Source organism: Colletotrichum siamense (genome assembly GCF_013390195.1).
Source record: "Colletotrichum siamense strain Cg363 chromosome Unknown KSG_Cg363_contig02, whole genome shotgun sequence".
NCBI classification, from domain to species: Eukaryota; Fungi; Ascomycota; class Sordariomycetes; order Glomerellales; family Glomerellaceae; genus Colletotrichum; species Colletotrichum siamense.
In genome coordinates, this window is record NW_023501015.1 from 927,928 (window position 1) to 940,002 (window position 12,075).

Genomic DNA, 12,075 nt, shown 5'->3' on the forward strand with positions numbered 1-12,075 from the left:
TTTTTTTTTTCAAAAAAAAAAAAAAAGTGCTTTTGTTAATGAAAAGAAGGAGTTGAAAGAAATACAAAAAGCGAGGTTCGAACCCAGAAGCTCTGGATTCAGGTAACATGGAATCTCGCGTTCAGCTGACACGTTAGGCCATCACTGGGCATATCCGCGGCCACTTTCCCTGCTCGCTGTGACAGACTCCCACAGGAAGCCTGCTTATTTACCCTTCCCTCCGGAGCAGCAGCATTCACCACAACGTCGAAATCTTCAAGTGAGCATCAGATTTTGAATAGATGGGCAATTCTCGATAATCTGTTTCAGAAAATAAAGACCTAGCACATCGTGGCGAAGACCACAGAAGATGATCACTCTTTTGCAATCTCGGTATTAATACCTTCTCTAAAGAGACAATTGCAAAACCTCAGCGGCAATGATAAAGAAAACAAACAATACAGATACGTCGCAAGCAAAAAGACGACGAGCACCTACGAGAATGAAGACCAACCAACAAAACCACACCAGTCACGATAAAAGACACCGGCGGTTTGTGGGAAACTCCCTTTTATACGTTACGAGAGAGCAAAGCTTCTGTCTGTAGCTACACAACGGCGATTCCAGCCCAACCTGCTCTGGGTATCCTTGGCCCAACTGTTCATACGCCGAACCTGAATCTGGTCGTCCAAAAGCAAATCTCAATCTGATCAAAACGGGTAGCCACTCGGTCCAACCTTGACTCCCGTTGCCAATACTCTATCGCACAAGTTCCACCCAAAGTAGCTGCCCATGACGCTAATCTCTCACTTGTCGGCGGCAGGCTTGCCATTGGCCTCGGCCTCGCGCTCGGCGTCGTCCATGGCAGCGAGCTTCTCGGCGGCCTTTGCGGGGACCTTGATTCGGATCATTCTGCGGACGGGCTTGTCAGCATCCTTGTCGTCGGTCTTGTTGGACTCCTTGTCGAGATTCTTGTCGACAGCATCATCGGTCTCCTTGCCAGAGGCCTTGATCTCAGTATTGTCAGCCTTCTTTCCGGCGGTCTTCTTGGCAGTGGTCTTGTTCTTGCTGCCAACGGGTCTGCCTCTGCGGCGAGGCTTCGCCTCGGTCTCGGTCTTCTCGGCGGCAGGCTTGGTGGCACGCTTAGGCTGAGGATTCTTGCGAGCGCGCTTGGCCAGGGGCTCATCCTCCGAGTCAGAGCTGGAACTGGAGTCGTCAGAGTCGTCGACGACGATGACCTCAAGGGGCTGCTTCGGGGCGGGCTTGACAGCCGGCTGAGCAGCATCGGGCTGGGGAGCAGGACGCTTAACACCAGCCGTAGAGTTGGCGTCCTTGGGCTGCTCGGGGGCGTCGTTGGCGGCGGAATCAAGGACAGGATCCTTGACACCTGCGTCGGTGTTGACATACTTCGAGCTGGCAATGATGTGGGCAATGCTGTTGTCGCCCGGGGGGTGAGCGGCAACCTTCTTCAGAGCCTCGTCATTGTGAACCTTGACCAGGGCGCTGCCAATCATGGATCGGAACATATTGTCAAAGGGTCCGCCCCTGCGGACGGCAGGCAAGTACCACTTGTCTCTGCCGCCGAACATGGCACTGTCCTCGCGATTCGCTATGGCTCTCGCGGCCCCCTCTCTAGCCATTTTCCCCTCCCAGACGATTCTGTTCCGGACAAAGGAGACGATATCCATGGGGGCGTGGGCATCGTTCTTGCCGTACTGCTCCAGGTGCTCTACCCAGGCAAACATCATCTTCCAGGCGGTCCACTTCTTGGCGACATACTCCTCCGTATGCCGGCCTCGCATGAGGGGATGAATGTGAACCTTCAGCAATGGAGCTCCCTCAGGACCGATAATCCAGCAGTCGAGGTAGCGGCACAAAATGGGCGAATGGGGGTTGACATGGACGGCTGGGTCCATGCCGGGAGGCAGAGGAACCTCCCAGGGGCCACAGCCTTGGAGCTTGGGGGCTTCAGCGATGCTGCCGTCGTTGGTGTTTCGAATCCAATGGTCAAGAGCGACGACGACGGGGTCGACAGGAGTCTGGTCGGACTGGCCGATGGGTCTTCCAACAAGGTCCATTTGTTGACCGAGGCCGTTTGCCAGGAGGCTGGCCGGAGCGCCCTTCTGGGCGGTCTGGATGATGTCATGCGAAGGCTTGGGGGTGAGAAGGCCGTTGGTGTTGATGGCTGTCGAAGCAGCTTGCTTCAGGGGAAGGCCGGAAGAAGAAGCAATAGTGTTGTCAGTGTTGATGGCCAAGGTGACGGGGTTCTTGTCCTTCTCGGCGGTCTTGACAATGTTACCGCCATCGGCGGCCTGAGAAAGAGGCATCTTGTCGACGATGGCCTTCTCAGAGAGTTCCTCGGGCTGAGTAGAGGAAAACTGGGCAAGAGAAGTGGAGGTACCAGCCTTGGCCTGAGTCTTCTGAGTCTTAACGAACCGGACTTTCTTCTTAATAGCAGCAACAGGAGTAACGGGCCTGCGAGGGGAGAGGGGCGAAGCTGGCTGACTTCGAGTATGGTGTCTTCTAACGCCGCTACCAACACCACTGCGGCCGGGGCTGTGTCGAACGGGCTTGTGGAAGGGCATGTTGGAGTTGATGGACAATCTTGTGCAAGTAGAGGAGCGAATGTGTGTCTGATAGTATGTTAGAACAGCATTCTGGAGGTTGATCTCGCCGTCCTTCGCCTCAGCACTGGGACTTTTGGACAGGAAAAAATAGTGGGAAAATTGACCACAGGAAAAACAGGGGGACGCTCGAGTTGACGCCTAATCTGAAGATGGAGACGATGAAAGCAACAGCAGAGATGAAGCCGACGAGACGCATCGCCGACCGTTGAAGCCGTCAACGCCACGTCGACGTCCACCAAAACCGCGACCGCAACAAAAACGTGACGTAAAGAAAAATGACTGAAGTCGAAAATGCCACTCGGTAATCCAGGTCTCGTGGGTTTGAGGGGGTTATCTTACCTTGTAAGTCCGTCGACTGGTCAAGAGAACGGGTAGTGTTTGCTTGGTTTGTTTGCCCTCGACAGCAAACAAGGCAAGATCGCGACGTGTTTCTGGAAAAAGATCGAACTCGCCAGAGAGAAGGAGAGGATAAAAAACACAAAAAGGGCATTGACTCCTTGCTGGACCCGCCAGCAACCTTCCTCACCCCGCGGGGTGGTCGATCCAGAGTGTGTGCTCAGCGCTCACGATGTCTGCCCTAACCGTCTATGGAGGCGGGTGCCAGTCATATCCATAGCAGTTACTTCCTTCCTCGAGTAGTCTGAAAGGAATTTTCTGATGAGAAAAGGCCATGGGAGCAGTTGCAAGCTAGATGGAAGACTGATGGGTAATGGGAAAAGGGGTATCAGAAGGATTGGGAGAGGGCTGGAAGAGCAGCCAGCCGAAGTAGATTATCATTTAGAAAAGGAGTCACAATTTTACTGACACCATTAAAATACTACGAGTGTTCATCATGTCTTTGCTGGAACTGATGCTGCGTATTATGGATGTTTCACTTGGAAACCCGCCAGTCTGTTCATTGTCCTGGCCAGACCAATGTACAAATACCACGCCTGAAGTCGGCGAGCTTGCGTGATAATAGATCTCATGAATTCGTATCCAGGGACCAAATAGATTGAAGGATATTTCGCCATTTAGCTTAGGGATGGGACAGGCATAATGGGCGACGTGCAAGGAAGGCCAGGAGTACGGAGAGGTCGGGCAGCAGAGATCACGATTCTGAGCGGACATCGATATTTGGCGCAGACCAGATATCCTCCTCTTAGCAACCGAAATCTCCCTTCTGCTTCTGACGAAAGTGTGGCTTTGGGAGACACTGAGAGTATTGCTTCAGAACACATAATGTTCCAGCTTGGGTGAAGATCTGAGACACCAGGAGCGAGAAACGCACGTCTGCAAAGCCTTCATCACTCTTTCCAGCGCAATTCGCCTTAACGCTGATGACATCTCTGTCTTCTTCCAGCGACTTTCTCTACTCGCGGTGGCTGCCAGACTATGCGGGTTTGAATTGAGAAGACGGGATGTGATGAAGGACAGGACCGGGATGATGATGGCTTTGCAAATTTGTTGAAACCAGAAAAAGGGCGAAAAGCTAACAGAAACTAAATAAAAAGTGAACCGACCCAGAATCAAACCCAAGTCCTGAGTGGATAAGCGTGATCTCTGTGTTTCAGCTGGTATATCTGCTGTACAATTACTGGGCATATTCACGGCCACTTACTCCTGCTCGGTTGTTGAGAGGGCAGGTCGTCAATCGCTATATCAACCCTCTCGGCGGCTTTCATCACATCCATCTTGACTGTGCGACCCAGCATCTCAGAATACCTCACCGTCACCAGACGAAAACATCAACGACACCCAACCCCACGATCGCGATCACGATCCCCTCAACCCCGGTCCACCACACCGAACCCAGGACCCCTCGGTGAACCGTCCCATCCTCCCCACAAGGGTACCCCATGAACACTAAATGGATCCTCGGTCCCAGAACCCCGAAAGACCCGACCGAAAACCCCACCCAAAAACGCATCTCGGAAAACCGTAGTCGCAAAATCACTGCAAACCCATCACAAGGGACAAAAAAAAAATATGCGCCTCCCCAGAGCAGCTGCAACTGCTGCTCCCCAATCACTCCCCAGAATCCAACGACCCCTGGCGATCCCCAAAACCAGATACCCGGCCCGGGCAACAACGACTGCTACAGCTCCACACTCACCGAGGCCATCTCCGACAACGCCGCCAGCGCCGTTGTCTGCTCGCCCGCCATGGCGTTCTCGTCGTTGCTATTCCGCGCTACCACGACAGCGGCAGCCGTTGAATCGCAGCAGCAGCAGCACATGCAGCGAGACACAACGCCAGCAACCCCTCAATTCTTCCTCCAATCACACAGCCCCGCCCGCTAACCTGCCCGACGTCATCCCCCGTCCGCGCCAGTCCGTCCGAAATTTGAATTCGACTACTACCCTGGCGATCCTGAGAAAGCATGCGTCTATTAGCACGACTAGCACCGCAGCCGCATATTGCTACCACAACCACCATCCCGGCGCTGCTGCTGCTGCTGCTGCCCCACGACAAGCTGTCAGCAGCTCCCGTCCCATCCACACCCTGACCTCTGGCTCTGCTGCATCGATCCAGACCGAGCTGCTCCATCGCAGGTCCCAGACCAGCGGGACGACGCGGGCCACGCCTCCCGGGAATATCTCTCACCACCGGCCTCGGCCGACGGCGTATTTAACCAGGTACTTACTTCACCTTTGCCTCTTCCCCGTTTCCCCATTGTAAAATTCCCACGCCCCGCCATCCAAGTCCATTGCTTCCGCGCCTTCGAGCTAAATAACCCCCATCGTCAAATCTGCATCGGCGCGCGTGATACCCCCCTTCCCCATAGCCCTAGCCTTCATTACCTCTTCTTATACCCATCCCTCCTGTTGTCCTACTCCTTTCACGACTTCTTCCCCAAACTCACACAACCCAACCACAGATCTCAACACACAATGTCCGACCAACGAGACCCCAAACGCGCCCGCGTCGCCGCCGCCGAGGGCGAGCACCTCCCGGCGGGCATCACCGAGACCGACGAAGAGCTTCAGAAACACTGGTTCGTGGGCAGCATCGACCAGGGCACCACCTCCACCCGCTTCCTCATCTTCAACGGCCTCGGCGACCCCGTCGCCATGCACCAGATCGAGTTTGAGAACCACTATCCTCACTCAGGGTAAACTCCTCCCCTCACTCTCCTTCTACTCTCCTCCCGCCATCCTCACTAACACACCTCCCTCACCAGATGGCACGAGCACGACCCCCTGGAGCTCCTCTCCTCCGTCGAGGAATGCATCTCCGCCGCCCTCGCCAAATTCACCGCCCTCGGCCACCCGGCCTCCGCCATCCGCGGCATCGGCATCACCAACCAGCGCGAGACAACCGTCCTCTGGGACGCCCGCACCGGCGAGCCCCTCCACAACGCCATCGTCTGGCCCGACACCCGCACCGCCCCCCTCGTCCGCGACCTCCGCGCCCGCCCCGGCGCAGACGCCCTCCAGCCCCTCTGCGGCCTGCCCCTCTCCACCTACCCCTCCTCCGTCAAGCTCCGCTGGGCCCTCGACAACCTCCCCCGCGTCCGCGAGGCCTACGACGCAGGCCACCTCGCCTTCGGCACCGTCGACTCCTGGCTCATCTACCGCCTCAACGGCGGCGCCTCCGCCTCTCCCCAAATCCACGTCACCGACTCCACAAACGCCTCCCGCACAATGTTCATGAACCTCCACACCCTCAAATACGACCCGACCCTGCTCTCCTTCTTCGACATCGACCCCGCCAAAATCGCCCTCCCCAAAATCGTCCCCTCCTCCCACCCGACCGCCTTCGGCAAGCTCGCCTCGGGCCCCCTCGCCGGCGTCCCCATCGCAGGCTGCCTCGGCGACCAGTCCTCCGCCCTCGTCGGCCAGTGCGGCTTCCTCCCGGGCCAGGCCAAAAACACCTACGGCACCGGCTGCTTCCTCCTCTACAACGTCGGCCACGAGCCCGTCATCTCCAAGTCAGGCCTCCTCGCCACCGTCGCCTACGACTTCGGCAACAACCGCAAGCCCGTCTACGCCCTCGAGGGCTCCATCGCCGTCGCCGGCTCCGGGGTGAAATTCCTCGTCAAGAACCTCAACTTCGTCGACTCCGCAGCCCACATCTCCGACCTCGCCGCCTCCGTCCCAGACAACGGCGGCGTCGTCTTCGTCACCGCTTTCTCCGGCCTCTTCGCGCCCTACTGGATCGACGACGCGAAAGGCACCCTCTTCGGCATCACCCAGCACACCCAAAAGGGCCACATCGCCCGCGCCACCCTCGAGGCGACCTGCTACCAGACCAAAGCCATCCTCGACGCCATGGCCAAGGACTCGGGCCACGCCCTCGAGTCCCTCGCCGTCGACGGCGGACTCTCCAACTCGGACCTGTGCATGCAGGCCCAGGCCGACATCAGCGGCATCCGCGTCGACCGCCCCGCCATGCGCGAGACCACCGCCCTCGGCGCCGCCATCGCCGCCGGCCTCGCGCTGGGCGTGTGGAACGAGCTCGACGACCTGAAGAACGTCAACCAGACCGGCCGGAAAGTGTTCACGCCATCCGCCGAGCGCGAGAAGAACCTGAAAATGTTCAAAAAGTGGGAGCAGGCGGTTGAGATGTCGAGGGGCTGGGTGCGTGACAATCTAGAGTAGAAAATCTGACCTCGAATGTTTTTTGTCGTTTCTGGAAACCGGAGTTGGATGTATAGAAGAATAGAAAAAGCGTGGGATGATATCAGGAATGTTTGGTTAGATGGATACCCATCAAGTCAGTTGGTCTGCCCACTTGGGGAACGTGCAATGTCATTCGCCAGAGACCCGATAGTCGTTCGACACTCGCAGGATAGACGCATAACATACACACAACACAATAAGATCTGGGGCGCAATCCACAGGTATCGTCTTTATTGTCATCTGTCTCAGAGGTAACCCACAATTCGGGCCCCTCCGTGCACGGCTGATCGAGGCATATCCGTCACGGGCATGTTCCTCGATACCGTTCTCTGCATTCGTAGCAAATGGGACAATCATCTTCCCAAGAAAAAAAAAAGCTGTGTGAAAAAACATTGCAAAGCCAAGTGCTTTTCGTGCTCGCCAAATGGATTCCCCCTGCCGACGCCAGCCAAAAATGTAAAATGTTTGGTTCCGCCCCCCATTTCTTTAAGCTCGAGACTCGTGAGTGGAGTGGTGAATCGTATCGCAACTTGGAATTAGAAAGTCGATAAGAACAGGCGCGCAGACAAGAAGTGTAAAGAGCTTTGCTGAAGGGGGGCGCCTCGGGGATATGATCCGAGACGCCTGGTATAGTTTTTCAAAGTGGAGTTTTGGTTTTACATGATGATGGCGGGGATGTCGACGTTGGCCTTGATGCTCTTGTGGGGGAGAATGCTGCCACCGTTGACGTAGATCTCGTCGCCAATGGTCACGTCGTCGCCGAGGACGGTGACGTTCTCCAGGCGAGCCCACTTGCCGACGGTGCTGTTCCAGCCGACGATGGTGCTCTTGACCCAGGCGTGGTCCTTGACCTTGGAGCCGGGCAGCAGGACGCATCTTTGCAGACGGCAGCCGTCGCCAATGACGACGTTGGGGCCGATGGTGACGTTGGGGCCAATCTTGCAGTTCTTGCCAATCTTGGCCGAGGGGTCGATGAGGACGTTGCCGGCGTGGACGTAGGGCTCGCTGGGGGGAGCCAGCAGCTTGGAGCCCTGCTTGGTGAGGGAGGTGAGGTACAGGCAGGTGCCGGTGAGGAAGTCCTTGGGCTGACCGACGTCCATCCAGAAGCCGGGCAGGTCGAAGCTGTGCAGCTGGCCGTCGCGGACGATGGCGGGGAAGGTCTCCTTCTCGATGGAGGTGGGGCGGAGCTCGATGCGCTTCAGGACGCTGGTGTTGAGGATGTACATGCCGGCGTTGATGCGGTTGCCGACGAACTCGACGGGCTTCTCGACGAAGCGGTCGATCTTGGTGGCGTGGCCGGGCTTGTGGACGACGACACCGTACTTGGAGGGCTCCTCGACCTTTGTGACGACAATGGTGCCCTCGTCTCCGTGGTTCTTGTGGAACTCGGCGAGGTCCTTGAAGGGGAAGTCGCAGATGACGTCCGAGTTGAGGACGAAGAAGGGAGAGTCGTCCTTGGCGAGGATGTTCTCGGCCAGCTTCAGGGGGCCGGCGGTGTCGAGGGGCTCGGTCTCGACGGAGAAGGTGATGTTGAGGCCGAACCTCTTCTCGTACTGTTGGGGAGGATCGTCAGTACAGCTGGCTTCGGAGGGGATCGTCAGCTTATGGGACCCACCTCTGCCAAGTGCTTCTCCATAATCTCAGGGCGGTAGTTGACAGCAAGGACGACATCGGTGACGCCTGCGGCGGCGAGGGCCTCGATCTGGTGCTCGATCATGGGCTTGTTGGCGAACTCGACGAGAGGCTTGGGGAGGGTGAGGGTCTGGCATTGCGGTCAGCTTGGGTGTTGCTTTTCGCCCAGTGTCTTGCAGCTGGAGGAACTGGTGATGGTCTTCTCCTGAAAGCCGCGCGTCAAGCTGGAAAGGGGCATAGAGGACATACAAGAGGGCGAAGACGGGTGCCGAAGCCACCGACGAGAATAATAGCTATTGCGCGCGTCAGCATGCTGCATCATGGCCCGGTGCAGAGGCCAGCTGGGGCGTTGGCTGCACAAGGGGGCAGGAGGCAGGCAAGACTCACCCTTCATCTTGGAGGAGTTTGGGGGTTGTGGTTATGCGTGAATCGACTCTGAGTTGGTGAAGAGCAGAAAGGGAGACGCGATTGCTTTCCCTTGAGGTGCGCGCGAAACAAGCGAGTGTACGAATGGGGAAAGGGCGTAGAAGTTCTCGAGGCTGGTGGAAGGTGCGACGAGGGCGACTGGCGATGCGATGACGATGGTTGACAACGAAGGGCCGAGCTTCAACGACGGTCGAGGACGCGAAGGGGGGAAGGAGAAAAAATTAATAGAGCTGGTACAAAGAGCGAGCCTTCCTCCGGAGGATGTGCTGAGGCTTTGGAGGTGAAGATCACGGAAGCCTGGGAGAGGGGTTGTGGAGCGGCAGCAGCAGGTTGAAAAGTTGCAAGAGCGAGCGCAGTGAATAAAGTAAGGTCAACGAAGGAGGAGGAAGCCGGGAAGATGAGGTTGCGAGAGCTGGGCTTTGAGTACCTTAGTAGGGACCTGGATGGGATGAGATGGGGATGGGGTTGGATGGGGATGCGACGGGTTGGGATGGATGGATGGCAAAGGGAGGTAGGTGCAGGTGCAGGTGCGGTACTTGTTCGGTACGCTACAGAGTAAAGGTACCTTTCAAAATGACACGACATACCTTACCAGCACAGTAGAGAGAGTACCGACTCCTGAATCCTCTCACTGCTGGCTGGTGATGCGCAGCAAGGCAAGAGCACACACAGCACACAGCACACAGCACAGAGCACAGGGCACCGCCTCGAACCTGGACCCCCAATCCCGCCAACCGGCCCATGTCTCCCCCCCTTGGAACAGGCGCGCTAACGGCCGGGCTTCTGGACACTACTGCGCAGCAAGGAGCACTATGGGAGCCTCCAAATGTCTGACACATTCCCGTCCCTTGACTCTTGGGGTCGGGGCAGCGTCAGGTACAAGTCCCAATCAAGACGGCGGGAGGCTGCACGTTTACGAGACACCGACTCGAAGGTGATGACAGTCCAGATGTTTGCGCCCGAACAAGAACACCTCTGCTCCCCATACGAGGTGCGCTGAACAGATTCATTGCTGTTTTCCAGAGGTACACACATTCAACCGCCCACTCGCATGTCCCATGTACTGCGCCACAAGCACTCGGTACGTACACAACGGCCAATGCCCATCCTCATCCAATCACCGTCCTCCCCTCCCCCTCGGTGGTGCCCCCATGTGATCTCACGATCCAATCCCGTGTCTCCCCCCAACGGCGGCCCCCCTTGTGGGAAAAGAGGCTAGGTAAAGGAACGCTACGCCCAGCTGTCAGGGGCCCTCTCTCTCACTCTCTCTTCCAATTCCATTCTCTCAAAGACGCTGGCTGGACGGTTACTAGCAACAAATTGGGGCTTGTGCGGCGGCGGTTGTCATCGTCCCGTCGTCGTCGTCGTCAGTTCGTCAATCGTGCCTGGCCTTGTACCACCGCACCGGGGACACGCCTCGCCTCGGCCCTCCGAACCATCTGCTGAAATGCGCAATTGACACAAAAGCGGGGAGCCCCGACCTGCGAAATCGACAGACCACGGCTCCCCCAATTTCCCTGGCGAAATTGTTAATGCCAATTCCCCTTCCCCCTTGCTTGTGCCTCAAAGCCAGCCATGGGATGGGCACTGAACAGCCCGCTCTGTGTCTGGACTCTGGATGGATGGATGGATGGATGGATGGGTGAATCAGACGGAAACCGTGGCATTCAGTCAGCTGATCAACTGTTGTTCGAAACACAGTTGAACAACTCTGCTGGCCCAAAGGACCGCCGCCGCGCTCCGGTGACCGCGCGTATATCCGCCATCACACACTCTCTCCCGGCCGAGCACCTAACCTCGAAACCGGGTCCCTCCCTACATGGGACCGACATCTGACCCGTCCCCCCTACTCAACTCGCGACCGCCGCCTTCTTCGGGTTGCCTCTGCTGACGACCTCGTGAATGGGGGCATTTACGAACTGACGGAGCGGTGCTGACAAGCAGTTGCAGTCATAGTCGCATTTTCGCAGTGCAGTCAGGCAACCAAGCACCCAAAAAAAAACCTCGTGTTGTGCCGGCCGCAAAAATACTACCCCCCCGGAGATTTTCCTCATTCCTCGTAACATGGGAATTCTTCCAATGTCACCTCTCTCCCTTCCATTTCCTCCCTTGCCTCTGCCTTCCCCTCCGATTGGTGACGCCTAAAAATACAACTTTGCCAATTGCCATCGTCAATGCAGGCAGAACAAGTCATTAACAAACATACCGAAGCAACGGATGTCCAAGTTTCCCATCGCCTCAAAAACGCCTCAGTGGGGACCCCTCCATCGCGGCATCGCCATAAAAAATCACATCCTCGTGACCACCGAAAACACCGGGTCCAACCCGCAAAGCCACACTTGCTTAACGTCAGTCTCGCCAACTCCCGTCTTCACCACAAAAGCCTCCATCCCTACACTTCAATCAAGAGCGCGGGAGAAAGCCCGGGACGAAGTGGGAACCCTCTTGCTCAACTTGCGACGTGACGTACGTGTTCAGTCCTCTCTCCGTAGGTATCCAACAAACCACGGCCGCGTGCGCCGTCCACATCCCGGGACCGTCCGGATGGCCCTCTGTCGCTATTTTCCCTCCAAGGCCAGCAGAGAAATAATTCACTGCGAAAAACCTGGTCAAGTTGGAGGGTGATCGCACCCCCGTCAAGTTGTAACAACACTCGCAATCCCAGCACGCCCGGCCGCCACACGGACTCCCGTCCGGCCAAAACCCCTTCCCATCTGCCACGCGTGTCCCGACTTCCGATCCTCTCAATCAGAAAAATCATCCGAATATGCCACCTGCAGACAAAACTCAATGACATATGCAACGGA

The 12,075-nt window shown here is 56.9% G+C and overlaps 3 protein-coding genes across 3 annotated transcripts; 1 reads left to right on the top strand and 2 right to left on the bottom strand.

Annotated features, from left to right (window-relative positions):
* Positions 1-785: 785 nt before the first annotated feature.
* Positions 786-2,564, bottom strand: CGCS363_v002260 (uncharacterized protein; the record flags this gene model as incomplete). Its single annotated transcript, XM_036634109.1, has 1 exon — positions 786-2,564. One exon carries the CDS (start codon positions 2,562-2,564, stop codon positions 786-788), a length of 1,779 nt encoding a protein of 592 aa, XP_036499085.1.
* Positions 2,565-5,479: 2,915 nt separating this feature from the next.
* On the top strand, positions 5,480-7,189 carry gk (putative glycerol kinase; the record flags this gene model as incomplete). Its single annotated transcript, XM_036634110.1, has 2 exons — positions 5,480-5,700; positions 5,770-7,189. 2 exons carry the CDS (start codon positions 5,480-5,482, stop codon positions 7,187-7,189), a joined length of 1,641 nt encoding a protein of 546 aa, XP_036499086.1.
* A 677-nt stretch (positions 7,190-7,866) lies between these two features.
* Positions 7,867-9,236, bottom strand: MPG1 (Mannose-1-phosphate guanyltransferase; the record flags this gene model as incomplete). The annotated part of the gene is made up of 4 exons (XM_036634111.1): positions 7,867-8,763; positions 8,826-8,972; positions 9,092-9,135; positions 9,230-9,236. 4 exons carry the CDS (start codon positions 9,234-9,236, stop codon positions 7,867-7,869), a joined length of 1,095 nt encoding a protein of 364 aa, XP_036499087.1.
* Positions 9,237-12,075: the final 2,839 nt, after the last annotated feature.